The 15,685-nt window shown below is 32.5% G+C and overlaps 1 protein-coding gene across 1 annotated transcript; it reads left to right on the top strand.

Moving 5' to 3' along the window:
- The first annotated feature begins 11,814 nt into the window (after positions 1–11,814).
- LOC7462135 (uncharacterized) lies at positions 11,815–14,530 on the top strand. The gene is made up of 5 exons (XM_002312184.4): positions 11,815–12,636; positions 12,772–12,829; positions 12,909–12,992; positions 13,084–13,219; positions 13,704–14,530. The coding sequence occupies exons 1-5, from the start codon at positions 11,994–11,996 to the stop codon at positions 13,992–13,994; spliced, it is 1,212 nt and encodes a 403-aa protein (XP_002312220.1). The 5' UTR covers positions 11,815–11,993; the 3' UTR covers positions 13,995–14,530.
- Positions 14,531–15,685: the final 1,155 nt, after the last annotated feature.

Raw genomic sequence — 15,685 nt, 5'->3', positions numbered from 1 at the left:
CTCAAGTGACGTCTGTCAAGAGTAGGATCAGGCCTGCCAGTTCTCCTTTGTAGATATTTTATTTAATTATATAATAAAATAAAATATCAATTTAATATTAATATGTTGTGAAAAATTACAAATGAAAATCAAAATATTTAACTTTAAAATATGAGTAATTTATTTTTTTATGTTTAATGAATTTTTTTGTCAAAATAAATTTATAATAGAAAAATACATAAAATTTATAATAAAAATCTATACATATAAAATTTATGAACAAAAACAAAAAAAAAAAAAAAAACAAGGCTGCACGTATGAAAAATCTTATAAAAAAATTAATATTTAAAGAAGAAACAAATTTAATCTATATAAAATTTTAAAAAAATCACATATGAATCATACCTTTTTAAAAACTAAACACATTCAATATCATTAAAAAAATCATCACAAACTAATTAAAATATAAACTCAAAATTTATTTGAAAAAAAATATAAACTAATGAATTTTTTTAGAAAAAATCAAAAAATAAATAATTAGGTCAGGCCTTGCACGTGACCTAATCAAGAAGCGGCTCGCGTACAGGCCTATATATTTTTTTAAGTTTAATGGGGTGGACGACCCATGCATAAAAAAAAAAGATATAACACTTACATAAGCAGATGACGTACCGTTTATTCATCCCTAAAATCTAGTCATTGTGATGGCCGAAAAAATAGAAATCTTTATTTTTTTACCTGAAAATTCATTCTTAATTTATTTTGATCTAAAACACCTAGGGAATACCATAGAGACCTTGTTAAATCAATCAATGACCATGAAAAACATAAGAAACCACCCTAAAACCCGAAATAAAAAAAAATCACCAAGCTCAAATATGGTTTTTAGGTGTTTTCAAGGCACAAACAACGCACAATTCTAACTCACCTTGTCATATGAAACCATTTGACATAAAAATAACAGTTTTAATAGCTGAATTCTTACCAATTAACACTTTCTCTCTCTAAGCCAGATTTTAGTGATCTCCTCTCCTCTTCCAACCAAAAAATAACTAAAAAATTGTAAAAAGAAGTTCAATACCCAAATTGAATTTTATAAAATTCAAGGGATCAGCTAAAAATACAAGGGATTCAAATGAATTTTTGACATAAATTTTTATTTTGTCATTCATGTTACCTGTTTTTTTCATTTTAGTCCCTTTTTTTCTATTCAAACTTCCCTTATAAAAAAAAAACAACTTGCAATTAGGTTATAATGTGATCTTAAAATAGTCCAATTATACATAAAATAGTTCAATGACTAAATTAAAAAATTTTAAAATTACATTATTATAATTTACAGTAAAATATAAGACGGTAAATAATAAAACACCACAATCTCTAGCTATATGTATATATTTATATATAATACAATGTAGAATAATATGGCCGACACCATACACAACTCAAACTGAACAAGGAGAAGAGTTAAAAAAAACACCGCTTCATGTTGCTTTCTAGATCACTTGTCAGCACTGGCAATACTGACAAAAAGTTGCTGAGTATTTACTGTGGCGTTTTCCGCCTTGTTTTATGGTTGATTCATGGAGTAGTTTTACACGCTGTAGAGAAAGAAATACGTGAGGAGCACTCTCTATTCACAAATTCTATGACTTGCGTACATGTACAAGTAGGCAGGAACGGAACTAGTTGGGGCTGGCAGGGGCCTGCAAGGAAAAAAAATATTTACAGCCTTCCTCCTTTAATAAATTATATTTTTAACTCTTAAAATAAAAAAATAAATAATTTTCCCCCCTCTAGATTTTTCTTTAATTTCACCCTCCCAGCCTAAATTTTATAGCTCCACCCTGCAAGTAGAGACTCCGATGTCAGGGATTGATGCTGTATTTAAGAGTCAATTAAGGCCTCTTGACACTGACGGCCCAGAAGAAAAGGGTGCACTGGTGAAAAACCCATCTGGGGCCAGGCTTTCCTGCACAAATCAGGCAGGAAATCCCTGCAGTTTTGCTCGCATTGCTGATTTTTTATTATTATTATTATTATTATTTCTTTGAAATATTTTCCAGTGTCTTAAAGTTGTGCTCCGCGCATGTACAAGGGTGGGTGATTCGGTGAAATCGATTCAAACTAATCGATTTTGGTTTAATTTTTTTAGGATAAAAACCGGTTCAAACCGGTTTGTCTCGGTTTTTTACAGTTTGACTCGGTTTTTCGGTTTGACTCGGTTTTTTCCGGTTTGGCTCTGTTTTTTTCGGTTTAGGTTCGATTCGGTTTTTTCAGTTTCAGACTTATAAAACCGAACCGGTCGGTTTTTTCAAAATTTTAATCGGTTTTTTTCATGGTTCGGTTTTTTCAGTTATTTTTTTCCGGTTTTCTCGATTTAATCAGTTTTTTGGATATGTTGTCTAGTCTTTTGAGATTTTATTTTTTTTGTGACTTGATAAATCTTGATAGAATTGAGGATTGCAACGTATCATTTAAGCGACAGCACTTCAATTAGAAGAAAAAAAATCTCCTTTTCATTTTATCACAGAAGAAAGGTTCAAATCCGAACTCTTTTTGGAGGTAAAGTGAATATTAGTAACAACCGAATCATGTCTCATCGGCAAATATATCTCTCCTTTTAAAGGACCTTTTCAACACACAAAATGTTATGGTTTGAGGTAGAAAAGAAAAAATACGTACTGAATTGTTTTAGATTAATGAATACAGTCATTCTAGGGGTCTTGTATTCAAAAAAACATAAATTATGCTATAAATTTTTAGAAATAAAATAGTTTTTTTAAAAATGTTATTAATTTTTAGAAATTTCTCATCCATATTGACGGGTTTGACAAGTTTAATTGTTTTAAATTTATTTATTTAATTTCTTCCTTTGATATGGGCTGTTTAAGAATTGAGTTTCTTAATTTTATTTCATTTTGTTTTTTTATGAAGTTATTATAATCTTAAAAAAAATCTCGGTATTGGTTTGACGTTCGATTTTACAGTCGTCTATTTTCACTATCATATAGTTAAATAAACAATAATTTAGAAAAAAAAACAAGTTATTAATCTCAATTGAGTCCATTACCTAGTTTGCGGGTTTGACATATTAACCGAGTTACCTGATTCACGAGTTTAGCAGGTTTATCCATCAAACATTGTATGTTTTTTTTTTTGTTATTTAATTCTTTTAATTGTTTTTTTCCTTTGATATGAGCTGTTTTTTTGTTCTTTAATTTGTCTAAGTTTTATAAAAATTAATTCGACTCGCAGTGAAGCGTGAGAAATATAATGGTGTAAAAGCATGCGGCATATTTTTTTTTTTAAAAAAAAATATAATGCTTAAAGGGTTACTACTTACTAGACTTGTTTTCAATGCTTGAAGGGGTATTTTGGAAAACATAAAGAGTAATTGAAGTTTTTAGAAAAAGAGTTTAAAAGATGAAATTATTGGGTAAAAAAGGGTGGAATAAAATTAATCGGTCTTTCATTTATTGGTACCTTTTCTGATTTTTTCAATTTTCTTGAAATAAAATTTTAGATTTTTTTTTCGTGCTATTATAAATAGGTTGCTTTTATTAGATTTTGCAACGAAAACCTGTGCTAAGTCGGAGGTTTCTTGGGCTATGGCAAATTACTGTGAGGGGATCCAAACGATCCAAACATGTAATGGACCAACTGGGAATCCATTTTCCGCCTAAACTTATCATTCAGTTGTATTTGAACTGCCGGATCAGGGCCCAAGAACATGTCTGGGTCAAACTGCAAGACTGCATTCCACTTCACTTTCGTTAGATCTAATTGTCCTCTTTTTGCTTGTTTATTTCTTTTTTATTAAGATGAACCCGTGTAATCTTACCTCTGACAGTATAATTTAACAGACGTGAGATGTAGAGAGTCACCAATCATTCGACACAGAATTGGTAAGAGACCTTTTCCCAAATGCTGACGACATAGCCTTCCCTCGTCCCTCACTCTTTTTTGTGGAAAATAATTAGAAAGTAGAAAATGGGAATTTACTGGAAGGGAGTACATGCAAGCAACTCCGAGGCAGTCAGATACTTCCGGCCAGTGGAAGGGCTAAAAAATGCATACAGGGTTGGTTCAATTGGTATGTCCAGTTTCAATAACAGCAATGCGAAAACCTTCTCCAAGTCGGAGATGGGAATCTGCACACACGGCAGCGACATCTAGACTACATGCACAAGAAATGCAAAGGTGCCCAGAAATTGCAACGGTGATTCACACCAAAAACAAGTGCTTGCAGAGATGTGACATGACTCATGAGGACTGGATTGATTGGATTGTAGCAGCATTTAATGCCCAAAGGCTCTGATAACTTACCGAGGCGCATGGATGAATGACTCAAACGTGATTTTTAAGGATTTCTGTAAATCGACAAATTAAGCTTTGGTCCATCAACAAATGTGTTATAGATAACTTGAGGTTTATCTTGGTTTCGAGTCCTTTTCATCTCGACAATGACTACACGCGACCTCTCTATGCTCTTCACTCACCAAGGAAACATACATCTCATGGCCCGCGTTCATTACGAATTCATCTAACGTAGAACTAATAAGAACAAAAGGGGAAAAAAAGCTGAAAATCATAGGTACATCTCTAAATCTTATCTGCTCAATCATATGCGCATTCATTGAGTTGTGAGTAGGAAGACAAGGGCAACTTCCTACATAATTCCTCGTCAATATTGCCTGGGAGATGTCCATATCCGGCCCACCCTACCCTAGCTTGTTAATTTTTCTCCCGTGTAATTCGTATTGTCTAATTGCTTGTATTGATAATAATCGAAGTCACAAACAAGTTTCCTTTCAAGCCAGAAGTTTTCTGGGTCTTATCCAGAGGATTCCGACCACAGTTCATTGAATTTACATGTTAACCATGCAGCATCAAATTCACTAATTGAAGCCATACAGTTCTTCTCGAACTTTGGATAATAAAAAGTTTAGAAAGATGATAGAGTTAGGGAATTGTTAGTAAGTAGCAAGTAGACCCTCGAACTGGGAAAAAGAAATTAAAATAATTTTATTATAGCATTTCTATAAAGTGAATCTAGTAATCATTGATTGTAGTTAACTGACTAACATTTTGTCAATTTTAATCTTAATGTTAACTAAATCTAAAACAGAGAAGATATAGGATGATCATTTGTTACAAGCACAGGGGGCAGAACGATGGTTTTGCCTCGTTCTTTTTCATGACCAAAACAGGGGGCAAAACAAACATACTCTCAATTTGTTCAAAAACAATACGTGTGGGTATGATAATTGATACAGAGCTGGTGGCCTGGTATGTACATCTAGAGTTCAAAATGAGTTTTGTCCTTCAGTTTTTGGGATTCCTCAATCTGAACATGATTCACAGGAGATTATTCATTATCCGTTGATTTTGGGTGTCTTCGAGGTTGTAGTAGTGGTGACGATTCAAAGTGTTTTTCACTTAAAAATACATTAAAATAAATTTTTTTTATTTTTAAAAATTATTTTTGATATTAACTCTTGAAAATGATTTGAAAACATAATATTTTTTTATTTTTTTAAAAAATTAAAATTTAAGATAACGCGGTTGCACCATGTTCCCAAATACAACCTTAAAATATAAGTAGGGATTATGGATTGAATTTTTTTTTGTTTAAAGATATATTAAAATGATTTTTTTATTTTTTAAAAATTATTTTTAAAATTAGTATATTAAAACAATTTAAAAATATAAAAAAATATATAATATCTTTTTATTTTAAGCAAAAAAAATTTTAAATTTGAGGTAACGCGGTTTGCACCGCGTTTCCAAACATACCCTTAAAATATATGTAGGGATTATGGATTGATTTTTTTTTGTTTAAAGATATATTAAAATTATTTTTTTATTTTTAAAATTAGTATATTAAAACAATTTAAAAATATATAATATTTAAATATTGTAGCCATATATATCATTTTTGTTTTCATGGGTTCGTACGTGTGTCCAGCTAGCTAGCAGCGTGTAAAGTAATACCCCTCCTCTATGTGAGACAACTAGTTATATTCCTCTTCAGCCTTGCACGCACACTGGTGCAATTATGCAAATAGTGTCTGCTTTTATTTTATTTGTATACACCAATTTTAATAGAGTCATGATCTCTGACAGGAATTATTTTTGTGTCAGGAGTTTGCTTCAGAATAAAGAAATTCGAAGATAGCGACGGTGAATAGAATACACATCCATTTGCACGCGCTTTCACTCTTGAGCACTCGGTTCAAAACGGGGCATTTTAGCCTCCAATCACCCGGGTTAATTTTTTCACAGCATAAAAAAATATTTAAACAATAATAATATTTTTAAATAAACAAAAAAAATCTAGAATTAAATTTATTGATTCGAATAGATTCAATCATTTTAATTAATTTAATAATATAATTAAAAAAGTCAACAACAATAAAAAACGATGACTAAGTAGGAAAAAAAAGTTTGTCAATAAAATAAAAGGACACCTTCTAAATATTTTTAAAAGATTTTAACAATCTAATTCGATAATAAAGCAAAAATTACATGAAAATAGAATAACCTCGTAAAGAAAAAAAATTAAATCTTAATTATCAGCAAAGCAAACATTAAAGAATGAATTGAAAAAAAATTATTTTTTTAAAAATGACAAAAACTTGACTTGAGTCGGCATGTGATATTTGTAACTTAGTTATAAAATCAGGATAACTCCACACCAAATAAATTGAACAAAACAAAGAAGGTCAATTTTCAAGCAGACTAGATAATGAAAGATGAAATTGGAAAAAAATCGATTTAAAAAAAAACATTGAAAAAAAACCGAGTCAACCCGGGTTAACATGACCTGCCCGAGATCCTGGAAATGAAATTAAGATAACCCTACAGAAAGAAAAGAAAAAAAATTATGATGCTCAATATCCAATAAGCTAGTGTTGAATAATGAAAACTGAAAAAAAATCAATTTGGAAAAAATCACCTAAAAAAATACCAAAGTTAAAACAAGATAATCTTCAAAATCTATGACCGAGGTTATGAAACCAAGATTACCCCATAGAAGACAAACATAAAAAAATTACGAAGCAAAATTCTTAATAATTGAAAATTAAAAAAAAACAAATAGTAATGAAAACAATGAGGACAAAACCTGATATAAAAATTACATGAAAGAAAATAATGAGGGACTTAAATGAAAAATAAAATAAATGAAGAAAGGGATAAAAAACAAAAAAAAAATCAAAGGAATGATGATCAAATAAAATAAAATAAAATACCGAGAGACAGAATTTTAAAAAATCAACTTAAAAAACATTAAAAGCACAAAAAATAGCGATAAAAAACGTGCTCAAATTAACATGAATACAAAATGACAAGACACATTTAATTTTTGGAATAATTGACATTAAATCCGAGGCCGATAAGAGTGAAAAGAAGGAAGAGAAGAAATTTTTTTTTGTCGAAGCTCAACTACTACTCGGATATGCACACACGTTTGACCATCAAGGAGAGAATGGTACAACGCTTTCAATGTTGTTGCAAAAGGTGATGTATAATGGCATGCCATTCAAAGAATGTGAGCACCTCCCTTATTGGTTGTGCGTAGCAAGTGCAACCACTTTTATTTTTTAATTATTTTTATATTTATTAAAAGATTGAAATTATTCCTCATTCAAATTGAGTATAACTAAAAAAAACTACAATGAAAATATGAAAAAACTCATGAATGTTTTTTCTTTCTTTCAAGGGTAATGTAGTTATTTTATTATGCAATCAAAGTGTTAAAATTAGATCGAAAAGCTTGACCATAATTTTATATATTTTTTTCACCATGCATCTAAAATATTAAAGGACTGATTGCTCCCCGATCAATATGGCAATGATAAACGAATCCTATAAAAAAATTGTTCCCATAGCTAGTTAAATGATTTTATTTGAAAAATATAAAATTATTATTTTATTGTTTTAATTCCTAATAAATTATGTCTTGATGCACAATGAAAAATTGATGTCCTTTAGCTTTTGTTTTAATTTGTAACATTTCCAGGTATAATTTAGTTGTTAAGCTTGGATTCTTTGTCCGAAGGTTCTAAATTAAATTTGATGATTTAAATGAATTTTATTTTTACAGTGAAATATGCATGAAAAATCTCTAAATGCATGCGAGTTTAAGAATCAAAGTATTTTCGATTAAAACATGTATGATTAACCTGTGTAAGTACATCCATTTTATCAACTAACCAATGAATATCTCAAGAAAAAAAAGACAGTATTTTAAGATTAGAAGCCTCCGATTTCGTGTATAAAAAAGGAAGCCTCCAGGAAATGAGAATCATGTGTGTTTTATAAAAAGAAGTAACAATAATACATGTGGACGAGGAGGCTCTGCAGTATTACAAATTATAGTGGCATGATTTTGCCTTGGTTCTGTCCGAATATTGGTTCTAATTATTGATTATAACCATAAAGTGTCGGCTATACCACATGGGATGTCTCTCTCGTGCGACAGAGTTACCAAAATATATATAATCACAGATAATAATGTCAGAGAAATAATTCCAAAACTTAAAAAAAGATATATGGTTCCATCCAATCAGGAAAATGGGCTGCTGCCTCTCAAGTTCCTCAATCCTTCATCACGCGTAAAATCATGTGGTGGTCGGTGATGGTTGATCAACGAATGCACCAAGCTACCATGAAAGTGAAGATGGAGAATATAAATTACACAGAGTGAGGATATATAAAAAGCAAGATGCCACAAATGTTTGCCCATGTCTTTAAAGGAAAGGTTTATCTGCTTGCATAGAAATGCAATCTCTCAGTACATGCATTGCTGGCAGGTGGCAACTCCTCTTTTTTCCATGTGGAATGTTTTCTCTGTGCAAAATAGGAATATCTATCAATCAATCAAACATTAAGGAATAATTATGTTCATTTTGACTGTAATTAGATAAGATAGAGCTCCTTTTCATGTTCACTGCACTTAAAAATATATAGTTAAATCATGAATTGACTGTTCGAGCTTTGGAAAGTTATGGGAGAAACAAAAACAAAACAAAGTAGGCAAGAGTTCACAGAACTTGTCCAATAATTAATATCTCACAAGAGTCTTGGAAGGGACAGGGGATTAACTCATAGAATTTGTTACATGTGATCGATCCTTGCAAAGGACAAACATGGAAAAACTGGATTAAACTTATAGGGCATCAAACGAACCTGCTGTGATGTTTTTTTAAAGAATTTTCTTTGATTTAACTATGTCATCTTACAAGTTTGACTGTCCACCAATTTCTTAATTATCATGAAAAGATTCTCATTAATTTTTTAAAAAGAATTTTCCCCAGGTTCAATTTGGGTTTAGATGGCTTTTGTTGCTGCACAGGACATAGAAGATGAATGCTGTACTAAAAACTCTAATGAACTGGTAGATTTAATAAAGCAAGATGTCAACTATATACAAATCCCGGAACCCATATGTTTCACTACCACATGAGCTGTAAAATATTTCTGACAATCTTATTGTTGAAGGTTAAAGTTACAGAATTCTTGGGCAGGCAAAAGTTAAAGAGTAGAGTTATATGCACTCGTTTCTTTCCTTGTGAAATAGTATAACTTGCAAGTAAGGTTTCCAGCCTTGTGACTTTGTAACAGTATTCCAAGCAGAAGAACTCAGTCGAGCGTCCGCATTCCACAACCCATGAAACTAGAGGACTCATTCGAGAAGTTAGCGAAGATCTTCGGGCAATCAAGATTTGCTGACTACAGAGAACATGAAAAAATAACAAATTCAAGCTAGCTACCAGAGTGGCCTGGTAGAATGAATTATCAGCTATGAATACAGAGATTTTTAACAATTACTGTTTCTATCAATGCTAGCATTAATTTCTACCACAACATCACGCTGCATGAAGTGTTAGCTGCACTACACTACTTTCTCATAAGATTAATGCAAGTTAACGAAAAATGCATGTGAAGTTCAACCTAAAAAATGTGCATTCTATAGTGTTTAATGGTTCAGAGGAAAAAACAACCGGGACAATCTGCAGGTGGGCGGAGACTGTAGAATTTCTGCAAACTAAATTATAACCAACCTAGCTAGGAATCTACTGGGCTAGTGGCTTGCAGCTGTTTCAGGAGTTCAACATTTCGAGTGCATCTTTACGCACTATAAAATGTGAAAAAAAAAATGGGGAAAGTGGGTTTCACAATATTGCTGGTGCTCGTCTTATATTGGCAAATATTTACTTGTGCTGCACTGATAGACTGATGATGTAGGCTTCCTGAAGGAAACAAATGCGCGCAGTCCAATTTGTCTGGAAAACAAATCCATGAAATTTGCACGACACATGTGAGCTCTCGATATGTTAATCTCATAAAGGTCTCGTGTATATATATGAATTTCTAATCCTTTTTGTTTTTGATAGGTTACTAAATCATAACCAAATTCAACCTCTAGAAGGTTCTTAATTTGTGGTTACCACAGAAGTTCTTGAGGTTTGTGCTTATGAAAGCCAAAAATCTTGCATGTTACCTTCCAATATTCACCCACTAAGACCTCGTTTATTTGCTGGAAAGTAGTATTTTTTTAGAAAGTAAATTCCGGGAAAGTGAATTATTTTCTGATGTTTGGTAGTGTAATGAAAAATAAGTTGGAAAACACTTTCCAGTGTTTGGTTATGTCATGAAAAATGAACTGAAAAATAACTTATTAATGTTTTATTTTTCTCAAGTTTATTAAAATAATGAGAAACAAATCTTACAAATTAAAAGGTTGAATGAGAATGAAATTGAAAAAAAATATAATTTCATAAATTATCTCAAATAAAATAAATAATAATCAAAATAATAGAGATCAAATCTAAAAAATAAAAAAAATAAAAGATGAAGAAATTAAAATAATAATAATTAATATTTCATAAATTATTTCAAATAAAATAAGTAACAAAGAAAAGAATGAGGACCAAATTTGATAGATAAAAAAATTCAATAAAAAATTGATAAGGAAAAAAGCAAATAATAATTATAAAAATGAGGACGAAAGTTAATATAAAAATTAAATTTTAAGAGATGAAATTGAAAAATAAATATTCAAAACAAAATATATATAGCAATCAAAAGTTTGAGGACCAAATTTGATATAATCAGCAAATAATATGACATTTCTAAATTTTTTATAATTTTCAGAAAGTATTTTCCGTCCAAATTTTTCAGGAAAACACTTTCCTGAAAACCAAGCTAAATTTTTCTTTGACTGGAAAGTGTTTTTCGTTGACCAACTTTTCTGATGACAAATAAACATAGAAAAGTTTGAAAAATAATTTTTCAGAAATCATTTTCCGGAAATCAAATATAACCCAAATGAAAAAGAGAGAGATTCCTTCCCGCTAAAAAGAATGGTCTTTTTCTTGCGTTGTTACCTTCCTTATCCATCACTCCAGCCTTTTTTATCCTAAAAAGATTGGTCTTTTTTTCTTGTGTGCGTGTAATATTTTGAGTTATGCATCGCCAATTAAGTGGCACTAGGGGGAATTTCAAGAAAAAACATTTCTGTATTTTGAGGATATACCACCACAACTAACAAACCCCCCTTTACCAGTCCCTTGATTCTATCTTCCTCTCTAACAATAACTCAAAATATATCAATATAATTAACAGCAATGATAGCAATTAGCAGGAAAGATTAGATTAATTAATCAATGCCAATTGGCCAAGCTAGATGCGTGTGTCATGGTCACTCCTCGTGGTCTCGTTAGCAAAAAGTGATGCCCTTCACAAGAGTTTGTATGGCAGACCCCAACCTCTCCATGTTACAACATACACTTCATAGTTCATATATGTCCCCACTCCCTTCCCTTTTATATAATCCCACATCTCTCCCCTTCCCCTTCTTCAATGTCTCATCAGCTCTTCCTTTCCCTCCTTCATTAACTATCCCTCTCTGTTCCATTTTCTCGTAAGTCCTCTTGTCACATACCACTTGTACTTTACGCATTAACTTGATTAAATATACCCTACAACACACATTTTCAACAGAAATGTGCAGCTTTAAGGCTAAGGTGACCACAGGAGTTGATATAACACCGGCAGTGGCTAGAATCAATGGCCGGCCGGTCCTTCAACCTACGTGCAATTTAGTTTCTACGCTTGAAAGGCGTAATTCTCTAAAGAAAACAGCACCAAAGTCTTCTCCTCCTCCTCCACCACCACCACCAACTTTTTCTAATAAAACCAACAAGGCCTCGCCTCCTTTATCTCCAATGTCGAAGTCTCCTAGATTACCAGCTATTAAGAGAGGAAGTGATGCTAATAGCTTGAATTCAAGTTCTGAGAAGGTCGTGATCCCAAGAAACACTACGAAGACACCGACTTTAGAGAGAAAGAAGTCGAAAAGTTTCAAGGAAAGTAGCGTTGGGAGGGGAGTGCATTCTTCTTTTATTGAGGCATCATTGAGTTATTCTTCCTCTTTGATTGTTGAGGCACCAGGAAGCATTGCCGCGGTCAGGAGAGAACAAATGGCTCTCCAACATGCACAAAGAAAGATGAGAATTGCTCATTATGGAAGATCAAAGTCTGCCAGGTTTGAAGATCAAGTTGTTCCTAATGATTCTTCAATCAGTATGGCAACAAAGACTGATCAGGAAGAAGAAAAGAGATGCAGTTTTATCACAGCAAATTCAGGTAAGGAAAAAAAGAAGAAATGAAGTTGGCCAAATGTTTGTTATGTTCCTGAGGTTAAATTTGGTGAAAATAATTTTGAACTTGAATGAGACATCCTCTGATTATGTTCCAAACTTCCAATGTTTTTGTGCTTAGATCCCATCTATGTTGCTTACCATGATGAAGAATGGGGAGTTCCAGTCCATGATGACAAGTAAAGACTGTCCCTTTCTTTCTCTGTCCCGTTCAATTGCACAAAACCAGCTTGCTTTACATTCCTATATTTCTTGCAGGATGTTATTTGAATTACTAGTTCTAAGTGGTGCTCAGGTTGGTTCGGATTGGACTTCAATCTTGAAGAAACGCCAAGACTTCAGGTGGGTTGTTTTTTTTATAAAAAAAGACACCGAATTACTTTGTTTTATTGTTTCTCAAAATTAGCGAAAGATAATGTTTCCTCTTCTGCAGAGATGCATTTTCAGGATTCGATGCAGAAATTGTGGCCAACATTTCTGAAAAACAGATAATGTCAATCAGTGCAGAATATGGAATTGATATGAGCCGAGTTCGAGGTGTTGTGGACAACTCTAACAGGATTCTTGAGGTAAACAATTAATCTAGCTTCAAAACTCGCAAATCATTTGTCTTTTATCGTATCTTTTTCAGAATCCGCCCTGGTCCTTCTCTTCTTGGCATTCTTTCTGCACATAAAAGACGTGATCTTGCATCTTCCAAACCTTCAAAAGAACATTTTTATTCGGTTTAAAAAGATCATGTTTAAGAGTTCATCGTTAATAAAAAAAAATGCAATGACTTGATTAGTATCAACAGCTTGTTAATTGGTCTTCCCTTTTTCCTCTGATTTAGTGAAAAGTAGTTGCCAAGCAAGCTCCGACCCGAACTCATGGTGATGGGGTACCCTACATTTTATGTCAATACCCATGGAACAAGGGGACCCTTGTTATTTAATTAGACCTTAGACCTTGTTTTATTAAAAAAAATAAAATGATAGTCTTAATTGATTAGCAAGACCTGCATTGCTAGTTTTTTTTTTTTTGTGAGTGATAATATCTGTGACAATATTGCAGATCAAAAAGGAGTTCGGGTCATTTGACAGATACATATGGACATTTGTCAATAACAAGCCTATCTCCACCTCGTACAAATTTGGACACAAGATTCCAGTGAAGACATCAAAATCAGAGACTATAAGCAAAGACATGGTTAGGAGGGGGTTCAGGTTTGTTGGTCCGACCATGGTTCACTCGTTCATGCAAGCAGCAGGGTTAACCAATGACCACTTGATCACTTGCCACAGGCACCTTCCATGCACCTTAATGGCAGCCGCCCGCAGGCCTACCGAGGCACAAGCTCAATAGACTCAAATTGACATTAAAAAGGGACAGAAGAATTAACAAGACATAAAGAAAGTGCGCTAAAACGCATGTATAGTTAAGCCCATTTTCTAACTTGGAATGGTTGTGTGTGTTGTTAATTAGATAGGAGGAGAAATTAAAAGGGTTTGTGACTTTCTGAGATTCCCCGAGATTTTTTTCTCTCTATTACAGTTTGAGTGTGTTGAAATAGATTAGGGAGAAGAAAGGGTGGCGTAGTGTTGTGGTGGAGGAGACAGGTAGCATGTGCGACCGGGAGGCAATGGCATGTGTGGGGTGCCAGTTGCTTTTTATTCCATGTGACCTATCACACTTGCATTATTTGAGGGGTTTTCCTTTTACAGGCTGTGTGAGATGCTTGTTGAAGGAGGGTAGGACCGCCTACTATCACCTCCGTCTCCCTCTCCTTCTCTTTAGTTGTTTGTGTTTGAGTTTGTAATTCTCCTGTATTTTCTAACCTTGTAGCTTTTGGGAGAATATTATACCCCAGATGTGTAATGTATCTTGGATTTGGTGTGCCATTTCTTAGTGTTGTTTATTGCACTTGTCATGTGCTTCTGAAGTGCTTTCTTTTTAAATACATCCTTTTATGATTTTTAACCATGTATGAGATATCTTCTCCATGTGCCCCCTGTCCTTTTCATGCGCTCTAAGTTATATCATAGAAAGGTATCTCGCTATTAGGCCCTCTTACAGAGGAGCTGGTCGACGAAAGCCCTCGCCGGAATTTAGTTTTTTTCAAGCATTTCTCGAAGATCTTTCTCGATTGGCGAAGGCAGTGCAGGTCCGGAGAGATCCCCTCTTTTTTTTTTGTATCGCCATGAAATAAGGAAGCCGGTCATAGAGCAGTCGACTAGAAGTAGAAGACTGCTGGCCTTACCTTCGTTGCTCATCTTTATGGTCTGAGTTATATTACTTATTGTTGATGCCACAAAAGAAGCATACTCTTGAGAATTTTCATTGGACATCAAGAGAGTGGGCGGGAATTTGACTTCTCCTGCCTTTAATGGGATGCTCCAATTATTGTGCCCTTGGAGTGCGTATGTGATAATTTTTATGATTGTTATTTGAAAAAAAAATATTTTATAAAAAATATTTTTAGTTGAGGTTAATTTGGTATTTATATATATTTGATTAAAACTGTGGTTGAAATTGAGGTTAAACAAAAAATAATTTAATATATTTAGTTAAAAATATATTTTAAATTAAGGTTATAAAATAACTAAAAAATATATATACTAATATTGATAATTTTTAATTTAAATATTGTAGATTTAACAACTGTTATTATATTATAAAATAAATAATACTTTATATAAAATATTTTTTATTGTTCCATTAAATTATCTATAATTTCATCACGTACGAAATTCATCCGACAAGAACTATATTTTTCATGGTTTTTTAAGCGTGCAACAAAATCAGGTGAAATATCATCAGGAACAAAATTAGGATTACGATCAAATTCTGTAAATGTTACACCATCTTGCGATCTCCTTTTAATCTATATAGTGTTATTGAATAACGTTAAACACTAGTTTTTCGAATAAAACACGATTAAAAATAAAAAAATAATTTTTGTTATTGTTCACTTTTGTGTGCATGCTTGGCTTTTCTTCCTTTCCAAGTTCATCGAATCCATTCCCACTCACCAATATCCTCTATTGTGTGCCCTT

The sequence above is a fragment of the Populus trichocarpa genome, chromosome 8 (genome assembly GCF_000002775.5).
Source record: "Populus trichocarpa isolate Nisqually-1 chromosome 8, P.trichocarpa_v4.1, whole genome shotgun sequence".
NCBI classification, from domain to species: Eukaryota; Viridiplantae; Streptophyta; class Magnoliopsida; order Malpighiales; family Salicaceae; genus Populus; species Populus trichocarpa.
Note: the sequence above shows the minus strand (reverse complement) of the source record. Positions and strands in the feature narration are given on the sequence as shown.